General features: G+C 37.9%; 1 protein-coding gene across 4 annotated transcripts in view; it reads left to right on the top strand.

Annotated features, from left to right (window-relative positions):
• Positions 1–15,806, top strand: part of LRMDA (leucine rich melanocyte differentiation associated) — a 666,943-nt gene that overhangs the window by 554,263 nt on the left and 96,874 nt on the right. For all 4 annotated transcript variants that reach the window (XM_062001285.1, XM_062001282.1, XM_062001283.1 and 1 more), the window contains one exon: positions 14,219–14,303. In XM_062001285.1, coding sequence (XP_061857269.1) covers positions 14,219–14,303 — 85 coding nt within the window. The remainder of the gene's footprint in view (positions 1–14,218; positions 14,304–15,806) is intronic.

Here is a 15,806-nt window from a genome sequence, read left to right on the forward strand (position 1 = left end):
CCAGATGCAATAGTTGTACTTTAAGGAAGTGATCAGTTTCATTTTTTTTTTTTTAAAGTAATGCTGTTGGGAGCAATTGTTTTGCAAAGTGCAAAACATTTAGTGCATCAACTTGTTTCTAGTAATTTTAATCTACGGTTACGAGCAGCAGAAAACGAGCTGTGACATGAATAGTCAAAAGATGTCATCTTCCTTTTGACTTTGATACTTTATGCAGCCTATGGATACAATATTAACAAAAAAAAAAAGAAGTCACACCAGGAGGTAGATGCTGAGACCAAAGTCCAATGTTGAAACAGCAGAATATTAACCAACAGGAAGGAGGTCATCACATAAGGGGAAAATCTCAGTTGATCAACACATGAACAGTTAGTTCACCTTGCCAACTGTCAGGGCATGACAGGGACTTTGATTCTTGTAATTGGGATACAGATGTGAAACGCTTTTCAAGGTATTTTTTCTGCCTCATGGTCCTTCACACCCTCAAACCTTGCAAAGTTTGTCTTCAGCCAGGTCATCAGCTATATAAGGAGAAGTTGAAATGGAGATGAAATCACAAATCTGCCTTTTTTCATTTCTGGTTTCCTGATGATGCTGTTGCTGAGTATTTTTGGTTGGAACAACACCAGCTTCATCTTACCCTTCTCTCTTTGTTGTGAACACAATCCCTTAAATATTATATTTAATGTGCCTGGAAAAAGTCCCTTTAAAGGTTGCCATAGTAGACCAGTGCTCCTGTTCTGTTTTCTTGTCTGATGGCTTTGATGCAAGGGACTCACTCTCATGTTATCATCATGATACAGCACAAAACTATTAGGCAGTAGGGTTTTTTTTCACAGATCCGTTGGTGTTTTTTTCTCAGTTTGCTTATGACTAGTTTAACATCACTTTGTACCCTCTAGTGTGTTCTGGGGGAAACGATGCTTTCATAGGTTAGCCCCCACACTAGCTTTAAAGTTCAAACCTTTCATTAAGCTACCTTTTCAACAGACAGCTTTCCTTACACTCTGAAATCCTTCATAAAGCACTGTAGAAAACACAAAGCTATCACATAAAGCTGATTTTATGTTTTCCCAGTTTCAAGCTACTTAGTGCAAATAAAGCTTTGTGCCAGTCAGCCCCACTATGTGTTACAGCCCTGTTAAAGCCCAGCCTGTTAATTACAAATGTTTTGCACTGTTTGTGTGATGCAGAGTGTTCTTGGAAATTGATTTCCTTCAGCAGTGTGTGGTTTTGCAAGTGCAGTCAACAGAATGTTGCAGGATAGCAATTATGGGAATAAGGAGAATGCACAAGCTATTGGAGTGAATGCTTTAATGCTGATACATTTTTTGTGATAAAAGCAACTCAGATAAGAGGATATTCAAGTTATTGTAGCAATTAGTTTTTCTAAGATGTCTATCTATATGAAATGTTTCATGGTAGGGGAAAAGACCACAACTCTGTAGTAGAATACCAAGTTTATTACATTTCTAGACTACATTATCCTTGTCAACTAGATTAAAGCATTCTGCTAGTTTCTGTCCTATATTACCATAACAAGTGAGGAAATAATGTAGTGTTGTTACACAGAGCAGCTTATAAATTTTGACATAAGTGTGAGAGAAATCACTTGAAATGTGAAGCAACCAAGAGGAATAATTAGGAACAGCAGAATGGTCTCAGTAATATGACAACAGTTTCTAAAGCACCCCACAGGATTGAAATCATCAGGTTTGCTTGACCTATATCTTTAATAATACAGCTCATTGCCCTTGTATTGAAGCTAGAGGGTAGGACAAAGTATAAGCTTTATCATGTTTTAGGAGAAATTGCAAAAAGTTTATTTATTAACACAGCACAAAATGACCCATTTCTATGATTACCAAACAGGAAAGCAAATTGGGCCACAGTTCACCACACAGAACACTATATAGTCAGGCTTGGCTGGCAAAAAATATTATGTAACACTCAAATAAGATAAATGGCTGCATTGGCAGTGGAAATAACCTTCTGTTTAATTAGAAAATAAGAGCTATATGGAGCAATAAAAATAGTTACTGCTGCCCTCCGTCACTGTTTAATAAATATGATAGTGCTGAAGATAATACTAAGTGTTATTTATTTGTGTAATATCATGGGCTCAGTAATTGGTCATGTTCTTGATAGTCTCCCTACGTGTAGAATGAGTCCATCTCCCATTTTCTTTGTTGGATCCTTAAAAAGGAAAGGTAATTTCTTTTAACTTTGATACCGTTTTTAAAAGCCAAAGATGTGCGATGAAGGTTCATTCCCCTCTCAATGGTACTGTAACCAGACTACTGGTTTTCTTAGCTTACCTTCAGCACAATTAAGCTTTGCAACTAATGGTCTCACACTTTCCAGGCTGGATTGTCTATCTGCCTTGGGTATGTTTCTGTGTATGCCAGAGGAGAGCATAATTGGAATTTTTAGTTGTCCATTTCATCACAGCTGTGTTTATAATTAGTATCATGCTAAGGGCTGTTTTTAGCATGGTTTTGCCTTTCTTTTGGCTTCGTTGGAAGTTTTAAGCACTAAATATGTACAAATAAAGTCCTGCAGGGCACCATGTGGAAGACTGATGACTTCTGTGAAGGCTTCTCTCTAAAGGGAGTGCTTTTTACAGGTAAATTGAGCATCAAGTTGTGTTATGTGCATAGGGATAAAAAGTTTCCTTTCTCTGTAGAGCATGGTTATTAGGTACAGACATTTTTCCTGGTTTCATATATTTCCAATAATCAAATGCTTGACAGAAAAGCAGCACACGGGATGAGTTTCACAACATACTTTTAACAGGTCTGGCATGCCAGCCCTATTGCATTTTGGTCATAATCTTTCTATTTTGAATCTGCAGTAAGTACAAGGATTTGAAAAAGGATATCAAAGACTTTGTTTGGTTTTATCCAAGGGGAAAATTCAGAACATGTTTCATCAACTAGTTTTAACCCCTCTTTACTCCCCTACTTCCCACCTTCCCCCCCCACCAAACGTAGACTGTATGTCAAGAGGCAAAACAAAACAAACCCCCTTTTCTTCACACAATTCACTTAAAGCTTCAAAATCCTCTGAAATCCCCAATCTCTCTTTGCAGTCTGGTTCCCACTCTCCAGCTTCCCTCATCTGCCTCTGAAAGAAAAAAGCTCTTCTTTAAGGGACTGATAGGTTGTAGAGCGATGCTTAGCAACAACATTCCTGTGCCTTAAGTAGCTGCAAGCCCCTAGCTGAACCCTTTGATGTGACTGTCAGGGCAGATTTATTTTGTTTTAGCACATTGTCTACTTGTCCAGATGTATCAGGAGATAAAAAGGAGTCATGTTTACACTCTTTTTGAGAGGGGGAGGGTGGGGAAGAGATGTAATTAAATTGCATTTTTGATGAATCTCTGAGAGATCCAGATGAGGAATTGGCTTGAGTATGGAGGGGAGACCCACTTGCCAGCCCTAACACCTGACATTGTAGGAAAATGAAGTGTAAAGCCATAGCTCAATGTGTTGATTTGGTTCTGCTGAAGCCTTTGACTTTGTATTTTCTCACGTGCTGGTAGTTCACGAGAGTCCAGAAAGGCTTATTAGAAAGTAACGGTTGTGCACCGCAGTCTCCTTCCTGTATGTCTTATTTAATAGATTGATTTGTCCATGTTGAAAAATAGCTGTGTTTTTCTCTGAATGTTAATGTTATAGATCCCATATCCCAGAACTTCTGGCTGTGGTAAGTGGCTGTCAGTCAAATACTTTAAAAAAAATAATACTATAATTGAGCCTCAGTGATCTTGGATAAACAAACGTGCAGTGTGAGGCAGGCCTTGCTGAATTCTCCCAGAGAACAAATACCACAGATAAATCCGGGTTTGTTTATTTGCTTTTAACTTGCACATTTAGCAACACCGTTCTGAGCTCTATTAATAACCTGCGGTGTGCAGTGACAAGTCTGATTCCAGCGTTCAGTGTGCTGTTGGGGATGCCAAGTGAATAAAATGCTAGTTTTAATCTGCTGTTACAAAAGTTACTCTATTTGCATTTTAAATAGGTTACACTACAGCACCCCCTTCTGCTGACTAAGTAGTGTGACAAGAGGTTTTAGCTGCAAGCTCAAGTTTTATTCCCTTATGATAGAACGAAGATGCCTCGAAAGCCTTTTTAACCTTCCCATTTCTTAAATCCTGTGCCTATCAAACAAGGAGATCAGCGCAACTCAAAAATAGCCGTTAAAATGCTCTTACCTTGCAATTTTTAGCATCTAGATGTTCTTTTTGCAACACTGTCCACGTTTCTAAAAAATTGAAGCAAGCAGGGGACAGCAGAATGAATTGCAAAGCAAAGGAAGCCCTCTAACATTGCAAACTGATTATACTTGGTCAGTGAAACGTGTACACAGTTCTGCAATCCCTCTGATTGTCATTGAGTGTGTTTGCAAGGGATGATATTATATTACTGCTTTAACTTATGGGACAGTCTCAAAGGGTCCTATGCAAAAAAAATGCAATTTAACTTGGTGATTCTGTCTTTGCTTTTGAAGAATCTATGGGCATCAGATCAGCAAAAGACAAGACCAGAAGTTCTGAATCACCTCTGTTTTAAAATACAGGTCTGTGAAAAGTAAGAAGCCACTGTGTTGCAGGTGATGTGTATTTGAGTTCTGCATCTTTGTTTATATGTAGCTTGTACACTGTTGCCTTGCACAGCATAAATCTCACCAGTTATTCCAATAGTGCTGTGTTTTGTAGTTCTGTTATAATTGGTTGAAAAATATTGCAGGGAGTGACTGAAGAAAGCTTGGACTCTAATACATTATCAGTGTTCTTCCCTCACGTAAGCAACTTACCTTTGGTTTAGCACCTTCTGTTGAAGATGGAGTGTTTAAATCCTCAGTATTGTTCTCTCACGCCTTCAGAGCCATTGGGCAATGAGTGGAAAGGAATAAATGACAGGTTTGGGCATTGGCAAGGTGGGAACTTAGAAAAAAGGGTAGATTCTGCTGGCATCTGGAAGTTCATTTGTGGTTCTCTTTATAAGCCGCTTCAGAAAACAGTTGTCTATGACAACTCAAACTTCGCCAGCAACAGCATCAGAGTTACTGTTGGGAGTTTTGAGCTCATATATGGTTTGCTGCTTTTTAATTGTCTTGCACTCACATGTAAGCCCATGGAATCTTGCATACTGTGAAAGAAAAGAAGGTAGGATGTGTGTTCCCAGAAGGTAAAGATGCTGGCAAAGAAATGCAGGCTAAGATGTATACTTCTTGCTTGGGCTTACCTTTCCAAACTCAGACCAAGAGTCAAGGCCAGCAGATTTTCCTTTACCACTTTTGGAGTTCTTTTGGTTATTTCCTGATTTTCATTAATATAGGCCTAAGAGAAGGAAAAAGTAATTTAAAATCTATTTTAGGGATGAATATGAATCAACAACTTTCACTTTATTTTGTAGTGTGATTTTAAATGGATTTATTCTTCTTTTGAATCCTAGCCTGAAGTTTTACAGTTAAGAGGTTTATATTGAAGGGTATTGCTTTCATTCCCTGTTGTGTTGCTGGAATCTTGAAGTGTACCTTTAGGGATAGATCGTGTTATCTAACAGAATGAAGGATACTGAGCCACTTGAGCAGCAAGGTTTAACTCATCACAAATGGAAATATTAGAGTCTGGTATATGATTAGGGAGAGGAGGTAATAGTGGAGTCACTTCCCTTCAGCTCATTCAGCTGAGCTGATCGAGCAGCAGAAACTTTTGCATCCTTCTGCTTTAAAATGTGGGTAACTAAGATGCAATTTTTAAAAAGATCCAAGACAAACACTATTTTCTACTGAGCCTGAAAAAAAAAATCTCTTAAGAAGATGCTCAAATTTGTGGCTTTTGAGTGATAAAAGTTGAAAAAGAAGGTCTTGGAAGTCAAAAAAACCTAACGGATGGTTTTGTATGCTGTATGTTACAGTAGAACAAATCAATTCAGGCTCCTTAGATGCAGTCATTGCCTTGTGATTATATTTGTGTAAAGTCTTGGAGCCTTTGATCAAAGAAAGGCATTTGTGACTAGGTCTAATCCAAGCTCTTTAAGGTGTTTAACTTGCACAGAGGGGGAAGAGGTTGATAACAGCTGGGATTTAAATTTAGTTTTGCTGAACTTTTGTTTTGAAAGGATTTCTATTATACACTGCTTCCTTTTCCATACAGAAGATGGATCATTGAGTAAACCTAAAAGGGAAAGAGGATATGGGAGGAAATGGGTGGGGACTTGGAATTAATCTTCTGAAGAAAAATGTTTGATCAGCGGGTAGGAGAGGATGAAAACCTCTGATGTTGACAGCAGGCAACTTTCTGACTAGTGTGTGATTGACAGCTTTGATGCTCCAGTGGGGAGCGAGTGTCCAGCCGCGCTCAGGCATCCTCTGTCTGTGGGTGGTAGTGTTAATAATGTGGCAACTGGAAAGATTAATTGTGGACAAGCAGCAGGATTACGAGGAGGGCTTCACACGTCTAAAAGGAACAGTGGTAGGAAGGCCTCTGATCTGTCAGCCCAGAAGGAAATTAGTTAGGGCAGGCTGGAGCAGGCTTTAAAAAAAGGCGGGGAGGGGGAAGATGGAGTAATGGGAGAAGGGAAACATTTAGGATATTAAAGCAAAATGAAAAGGATATTGAAAAAGGTCATAAGGGGATGGGGCCAATGTTCTCAAAAGACCTTAATACACTACATCCTCTTACAGTACACGCAGAGTTCAGTTTGTTTTGCAGGGAACTGCAAAGTGACTTTGTGTAGCGGTTAGAGCTGCTCTGTCAGGTAAAACCTGTTACTTGTTTCCAAAAGGAACCTAGGAATAAACTCCAATTAAGAACTTTCACAGATGTCTAAATTCAGGATACATAGGAGAGAGTTCAGTTAAACCATTTCTGCAAGTTGCTAGCTGCTCTGTGTTTTACTTCCCACCCTTTTTGGTAGAAGTAGGGATTTTACCGATAAATTCTGTGTTGCCATTAAAGAGGCCATTCATCATGCTTACTAATGTTATTAATCAAGATACACCACAGTACTCTTAAAATGAGATCATTTTGATAAATCATGTATGACATGAAAAGACTTTATTCCTTTTAAGTGCAATTTAGACTGTAATTTTTTTCCTCATTTATGATTCATGGGAGAAACATGGATAAAATTCCCTTGCACATTTACACCTTATCTTCAGTAATAATTCAAAACCGCTCTTAGATGAAAATTCAAGGTCTGATTCACCAAAGCTGAATGCCAGCTCATTATTTTCTGGCATTCAGTAGTCCAAAAGTAATGTCCATACATTAGATACTTTTCACAATAGTTGAATTTGGCTGCACACCAGACGTTATCGATTACACTCAATTAAGCCTAAATGCATAAGAATTATCTGATGTTCATTTACATTTTTGATCCAGTTGCACCCTGCTTTCAACCTTGCAATTTAACATTAAGTGGGAACCAGAAGGTAAAGTGGTAATGTCTCTTATGTGAGAATATATTCTGAAATGCTTTGAATCTTCCTAAGCTCCATTAATTCCGTTAAATAAGCAAAATTCTCTTGGTAAAGGTTATTAGAATTGGAAGGCCAACCAAAATATAAAAATCACCGTTCTCCCTGTCATCCTAGTACTACAATAATTTGTCCTACACTATGAATAGTATTGCATATGAAAACAGGCTGCTAAAATGGCCAGAAGTACGATTTGCTAAGTTCCAACTCACATTCTTGATTATAGCTGAAACACTTGTGTTATTTATTAAAGTTAGAAATGTCAGAAAGGAGTTGCAGCATTTTTTGCTAACATAGGTGTAAACATTAGATACATTTTAATTTATTCACGTGTTTAGAAATATGAAAGGGAAATGTCTAGTAGAGAGATTCAATTTGGAAAGCAGACATTTAAACTTTACTGTTTCTCAAATCATTATTCAAAGAGGATTGGCTTATCTGAATTACAGCCCCCCTCCCCTCCTTTACTTCCTTCAGCAGCTTGAAAGTATTTGAAGGAACATATGTGGTTGCCAGAAATAGCAGACCATTTGTATTTTTCAACCACTGGGCTCTACAAATTTGTTTCCATGCTGCAGATACACAGTAGAGCCTCATAATGCACAGGGTGTTCCCTTACAAGTACCATCTAAGCACTGGGTGGTTTATTCCTTGAGAAAGTGGAACTTGGGGATTTAAAGAAATGAAACTTTAGTGAGATTCCCAGATTCTTGAGAGCCAGTTGCTGCTGTATGACTGACTTGATTTTCTTCTAAATGTTACAAAATGGTTTTCTCCCCCTGCCCCTCTTCGCACTTTTACTTTGTGTTTGGATATTAGAAATACATTTTGCATTTCCACATCATACTAAAAGTTATGCATCACAGACTTAGAAGGTCAGACTAGGCTCGTGATCTTTTTTTTTGGTAAAATCATTAGATTGCTAGGCCAAAAAAAAAACCATAAAGCCCAAAAAAATGCCTTATCCTACCAATACCTGCCTTTCAGCTTCTTTCCTGTCTCATGAATTCTGTTTATTATCATCAGTAAGGAAAAATAAGTGATGAAAAAAGAATCCCTGTATTTCCCTAGGAAATTCTTTCTAATGAGATGCTTTTATAAATATAAATCAAAATGGCATGTTACTTCAGAGTAATCAGATTGTGTTTGTCTTCTTTATTAGGACTAGTTAAATTACTACTTTTAATTTTCTTAAAAATGGCTGCTGATGAGAGAAAGTCATTCCAGCCTTTGTGGCCTTCAGCAAAATATGAGAAGCATGTTTTAAGGCATGAGGTTGAGACAGAAGTAGGTGCAACCCTTTTCCTTCATTCCCACCTTCCATCCAGCACTCATCTCTTCTATTTGGTTCTGTGGTCAAATGGATAAAACTGAGTTTTTGAATAAACATCTGTGCTGGGTTAGGAGTCAGCTCAGTAAGCCCATAGAGATCAGGCAAGTTGTGATAACACCGTGCATTTGTTTCCCCCTCTTTCCCTTAACTAGGATGACTCTTGTTTCTGCTGGAGGTTTAGCAAAGGTAACTGCTAACTCATAGTTAACCAGGCTTGGCTGTTGTGCTGGTGGAGATGCCATTTCAGCAGAGACAGCTGTCTCTCCACATAGGAATCTGTGCCACCAAACTCAGCCCAAGTCTCCTATCCTAGTTCACAACTAGGTAGAAGATAGCAAGACCTTGTGTAGCCTACATGAGACACGTAGCTGAGGTGCTGAGGGACATGGTTTAGTGATGGGCTTGGCAGTGTGAGGTGAGTGGTTGGACCTGACAATTTTCAAGCTCTTTTCCAACCAAAACAATGACATGATTCTATATATAGAGGTACTGTCAGGTCCTGCTTTCACATATTTTCTACTCTCTTGCTTCATCTCTTCTTTCACACTTCATCCCTTTCTTTTGCTGACTGTATGGTTCCTGTGAAAATAGTAAAGCAAGTTCATTGTAAATAAAATTGTTCTTTCCCTAACCATGCCCTGGGATGGAACAGTTAAAGACTTGGTGTGCTGTTGCTTCCTGTAATAAATTTTGCCATCACAAAACTCTCAAAGCCCTCATAGTGAAATCCAAATGCTGCTATGCCTGGTGCTCTGCAGATCTTCCCCTCTAATGTGGTGTTTCAGTTCCCTTTGCAAGCGTGTAAGAAATTCAACCCAAAAGTTATACGTTTAAATCTTTTGCTGTTATCAGGGAGATTATCACTTGTACATGATTTATGGTCATATTTAACCTGTGAACAATTAATTTCTAGTTAGATAGGTCTTAGATGTGTGGGGGAAAATTCTTGAGGAGGAGTTCCATGGAAAATTTCTGTGCACTTTATCACAGATGTGAACAAATTGTGACGGTCCAATATACTCACAGGTAAAGACACGTGAGTTGCTGCCATCAGGTTACAGAGGGGCTGAATAGTCATGTTCCTGACTTACTGGCACACAGATTTTCAAGCAAGTTTTCAAAGTATATATGAATTATTGAGGACTGTTGCCATTATGTCTCCTGGGGAAGATAAATGTGCTCAAGAGATCCAAAATGAGTCCTTAGCCTAAGTAGATGTTTATGCAGACATTTATTGAAATTATTAGAAGCCATATATCTGTTAAAGTACTGTTATGTATTGAGTGCATTTGAGACAGGATATCAGGGAAATATTACTGTTTACATAAAAGGAAAAGTTTTTCAAAAGCAAGTATGAGTTGATCCTTTAAGTTGGAACTGTACCACAGATTGTCCCATTAATCATACACCTTTCTGGAGAAGTGTTGTTGTCAGTTTAAAAAATGGGTAAGGCAGTGATTTCCTTCATTCTTAATTGTAGTTTCCCTGTGGATATATTAAAAATCTTTTGAAATAAATCATACTTTCTTACTGAATCCAAGCCTTGCATCTGAGAATGTGATATGTAGCAGTGGGCTGATGGCTGCAATGTCACAATATTGTTTCCCATTTTTATTTGAATGTAAATCACCAAATGAGGAGCAATGAGCTTTCAAATTGCTAAGGTCACTTCTCTGTGACCTTACTAGATGACTCTGACAAGTGTTAAAACTGTGATGAATGAAAATAAACAACAGTATCACAGAACACAAGGTTTCTTGATAATTGTGGGTCAGACTTGGAGAATGAGTACTGTGCTGTCCCCAGGAAATTTGCATCTTCATCAGTTCACTGGAAAACAATGAGTCACACTCTGAAATGCTGGAAATTTGAGATACTCCCATGCTAAATGAGAAACATGTTGCAAAGGAGAAATTCCAAACACTTGAAATCTTTCTAAGATAACAGATGCATCAGAATCTTTAGTCTCTAGCTTGAGCTCCATAGAAAATAGTATTTTCCGAGTTGTGTTGATTTCTTTACTATCACATCTCATTCTGCATTCTACCATCTCTCTTTAGCTGGTGTCTTGTTCAAACTGAGGTTTCTCTCTGTGCTGTCCTGCTGCTGTTCATCCTGTATTGTAAAATTTGTCAGGTATAATATGTTAATTACTACTACAGCCACTGGTATGTATAGATGTGGAAAGAATTTGTGATGTGCCTTAGATATAAGGGTGAATATTAGCAGAGAAATACTAGGATGGAAATACAAGCACTGTAGCACAAATAGAAGAGTGTAGACCATCAATGGGTGTTAATTACAGTTGACTATAGTCAATATAGCCTAATATAAAGCTACATCTTACCCATCAACAGAAAGTAAACAATAGCCATTTCTTTAATTAAAATTACTTGGTTTTGAGTTTTTTTGGGGGGTCTTTTTTTTGGTTTGTGAGGGGTTTTTTTCCTGTTTGTTTTGTGGTTTTGGTTTGGTTACTCATTCTTTATCTCCCCCCTACTGCAGCTTCTACAGCATCTGTAATTTTGTTGAACGTGGTTGGGAATTCTGGTACTCTTTTGTAGTCTATTTAGTATCAAGGACAACAATTCTTAGCTTGGACAGAACTTGCAGGTTAATTTGAAGACAGAGGTACCTCAATCTAGTGAATGTTTGGTTATGTGCATGACAGGCTGTGAGTAGTCTAACTTTATTGGCCTTGTAACTTTTACACCTTGTACTGTGATATACTGCAAAACCTGGATGACTTCAACATTTGTAAAAATACAAGCTTCTGCTGCAATAAGGCTACTAGAATTCCTTTACTGAGCTATTTGGTGATCAGTTCTTATAAAACTGAAGCTACGACCCGTCTTTAACCAGCTTTCCTCAAAGCTATTTGTATTTGTAGTTATTTTCCACTGCAGCATGAACTTCTGATGCATATGTCATCGCTACTTTGAAGACATAACTGTCACATGTCAGTGCTGTCACTGTCAAAATATTCCTGTGAATATTAAGAGTAAGACAATCTATACAAATATCTTCAGAAAATAGCTTAGGGCCAAACGTCAGTGTGTGGTAGGGGAAACAAATAGCTGTCGTTCTGCTGGTGCACAGGCTTACTCAGAAACATCATTCAGAATTCCAGCCAGTGTTGGTGCAAAACAATCCTAACCCTGGATGATATTCCAGAGAATTAAATTGCTCCATCAGAATGCTTAGCTCAAAGGTAATGAAAACTGTTCTGTATTTGACAGGGAATTATATACTGTACATAAAACAACAGCAAAACACCAATAAACAAACCCTCCTGTTCTTGCTTTCCCTAGAATTGGAAATAAAGCTAAATTGCCCCTTCACTCCAATATCCTTTTCAGAAGCTCTTGAATTTTGCTCACTCGGTGGTATATTGCTGAAAAGGCAAAGTCTCTTCCAGTAATTTTAGGAAAAGCTATCATCAAGCTGTCAACAGTCTAAATTGAGATTAAAAGTACCAAAGCGAATCCTTCACTATTATCAGAGTCCCAAATAAGTACACTTGAATAGGCAGATAACATCGAGAGTGTACAGTATAAGACTGCTTATTCCTTCAGCTTTTGGAGTGATTTACAGGGATGAAGTCTCATGTTAAATAGTTGGTGACGTTTTTCTTCTTGTCTTAACTGGAACAAGTCTGCCCAAAGAAAAGAGATTGCTGTGAACAGACACCTATTCTTGGAATTCATTTCAGATGTCACATCACTGGGTGTTAGGGGTATCTATCCTACCCTCTGGGATGTTATGTGCCCTCAGCTCATATTGGTCATCAGAGGGAAGATTTCCAGTGCTTCATAGATGCATCTTTATGTTATGAGCCAATTTTGCTACGGACAAAAATGGCACTATAACTATGGTCTGACATGGAAATTGGCATCAGGTCCACAGAGCAAAAGCTCAGTCTCTTAGCTCTTAACATTTTAATACAGCATCATCTAGGAGTCCAACAGCTATGGAGAAGTTTTGTGTTACAGCCTTTAACAAGTGATTCATTATTACCACGATTATTTTTCATTATTGTGTATTTCTGGTGGTTGTTCTCAGGTTTAGTCTAGCAAAAAATATTTGAACAAGTATTTAAGCTTTTTCTCCTCCAAAACGTGATAGATCTATTTTACCTTTCTATCTTTACCAGACATTGTAAATCTGGGTTTTGAATTAATTTCCATTACGCTTATGATTAATTACAAAATAAGAAGTAAGATTAAGATGGATTCTTTTGATTGACTTCTGCAGCTTGTAAGCCAGTATATCATTAGAGAACCACTTGCATAGAAGATAGCAATTATTTTCTCAAGGCTCCCTGTAGCAAATTATCATAAGATTCAAGAAGTAGCTTAGCTTTTGTATTCTCTTTAGTTGGAAATTATCATGTAACTTCAGTAAAGGCTATCTGTGTGTAATACTAAAACCCATCATCTTTCGCTAAATGTTGCAATGGATAAATTGTAAATACTCCAGAGCAAACTCTATACATGAAACTGGACATATCACTACCATGACATCAATCCATCTAACTTAATGTATTTTAGAAACTGTGATGATGATTCATATTCATCAACATGTGATCCATTATTTTCTTATGTCCTCCTAACAATGCAAAGCTACTCCTCTTAAGAAGAAAAATGTTACATGTGGCTTATCTCAGATTTATATTGCTCTTTCCTTTAGATGAAACATCCAACTGGATAAAGATTAGGTTATTTCAAACTCCAGCTCTGCAGTATAATCAGAACCATGAGTTCTTTTCTCCCTTAACATTTTGCTTTTGAAGATTTCAAGCAAGTTTTCTTGGTACTTGCTTTAACCATTGTAGACTTCTGGTGTGAGTTTTACATAGTTATTGTTAGCAAATCTGTATATTTGTCCACTTTTTTTGCGTTATAAGCATTGTAATTTTCAAGAGATCCCTTAATTTAGCTCACTGGATAGTGGAAGGGCAGAATGAGTTCTTTGCTTAGCTTTGAAAATTATGATATCCTATCCCACCTTTCTATCTTTTGTTTCCCCTCTTAGATATAGACTTATTTATAACTTCCTTCAGGGTAACTATTAATCTCTTTCACAAAGAGGAACATTTTTATACTTACCTGAAGATTTCCTGATAATGATGGTAGGGTTTTTTAAGCTGTGAGCTGTACAAAAAGATTCTTTTAGTAATGATACCTCTTATCATTGGGTAAACTCCTTTGAGTACAGCTATAGGGACTGCAGGTAGACTTAACAAGACCAAATGAATCCTTTATGAGTGGTGATTCTGTGCACTTGTAACCACATCATAACACTCATCTTGCAGGTGCATCTTGCAGGTGCACCCTCTTTGTGTCATCACTGACTTTCACTCAGAGTGCTGTTAATATTTGTTTTCTCACACAGGCTTCCAGTGATGCTGCCTCCACCTCTCCAGAGATGCAGTATACCCCTCTGCCTTCAGGATCCAGAGACCTCACCAATCACAGAGGTATGAACTAGGCTTTTGTTGGTGTGGACTGCTACAAGATGGTAAGACCTACTGTAAGGCCTTCTCTGTGTTGGTTGCTGCTGCATAGGTGCTTTACAGAGAACACCGTGCCTTTCAAGCTCTAGATGAGAAAACCACACCTGTCAAGGCTACAGATTTTAACTCATATTAAATAGGATTTAAAGGTAGTCTACTGGGAGAGCAATAAAACTATGGATAATAGCATTCAGTGATATTTTTGTGTGTGAGAAAGAAAAATGTAAAGAGATTAGAGTACTTAAATATTACTAAGTAGATGATTACATGCAGCATTGGTAATTTTGAGAGAGTTTTTAAACTAATTTTTGTAAATAGGGACTTTTTTTTTTCAGTTTAACAATTTAGGGGTGTCATTTTGAAATGTTAACACATCTCTCCTGCAATAAAAAGGAATTTTTCTTTGTTTTTTCAACATGAAATGCGGACCAGCATTCAGTTTCCTTTTTCACCAATTCTTAGAACTTAAAAAGCACCTTGGGCAAATTCCTGAATTCCTTCTGCATACTTATGGAGCAACAAGTTCAGAGAACAGGTGAAGAACTGAAGCAGCCAGGAAGGGTGCATTCCCAACTCTTTCACCTTTGTTTTCAGAAGGAGGAATTCAAACATTTTGCAGCATTTTTTCAGCTTAAAACCAGCACAACCAGCCCAAGCTTCCCACATTACACACTGATTCCATGTTCAGCAGGTAAACCATTTGTGGAGACATTTAAAATAGGATAGCAGAATACAATTCAATGTTAGATTTATGAATTGATGGTAGCTTAGTTTGTGTGTGTATGTATGTGTTCAGGTTCAGCACCACTGCAGAAGATTGAGTTAGCGTTAGTAAAATGCCTTATTATCGAAACCTTCTGAAGGAGTCGGGCAAGCAACGCCACTGAGCAAAGATCTATGGTGGGAAGGATGAGGAAAGCTGTAGTGCATTCTGTTCTGACTCTGAGCTTGCATATAAGGACCAAACCAAACTTCTGGATTTGAGCATACACCTGGTCTTCAGAGAATAGAACTGCAACCCACTGTTTCACCCCCTCCCTTCCCTCCTGCCCTCCTGATTACTAAGGTTTATCTTGTGGCTTTGATACTCAAGTAAGCATCTTTACTTTGAGGTTGGATTTCTGGCATTGGATTAAATGATTAGGGCCTGGTAAGACAAATAAAAAGCCAGAATGTTTTAAGTAGCTAAGTTCTATAAAAGTATATTAAAAGCCAGATCTGTTTATTTAGATGATAGTGAACTAGAATTGTGGCTTCACACCTAGATTTGGAATATGTGACATGGTGAAAGAAGTGCTAGTAGCACTAAGCATCCAAAGTTTTCTGCCTTATTGATTGACTTCTCTTGCAATAAAGAAATCGTGGGGCTCTAAGCTTTGCAAACATTCCCATACAGGTGTCTGTTCAGAGCTGGAGCTTACCAAATTCTGCACCACTGTCTTTGCTAAGGTTTGAGAAGGCCTGTTC

This window comes from Colius striatus, chromosome 8 (assembly GCF_028858725.1).
Source record: "Colius striatus isolate bColStr4 chromosome 8, bColStr4.1.hap1, whole genome shotgun sequence".
Taxonomy (NCBI): Eukaryota; Metazoa; Chordata; class Aves; order Coliiformes; family Coliidae; genus Colius; species Colius striatus.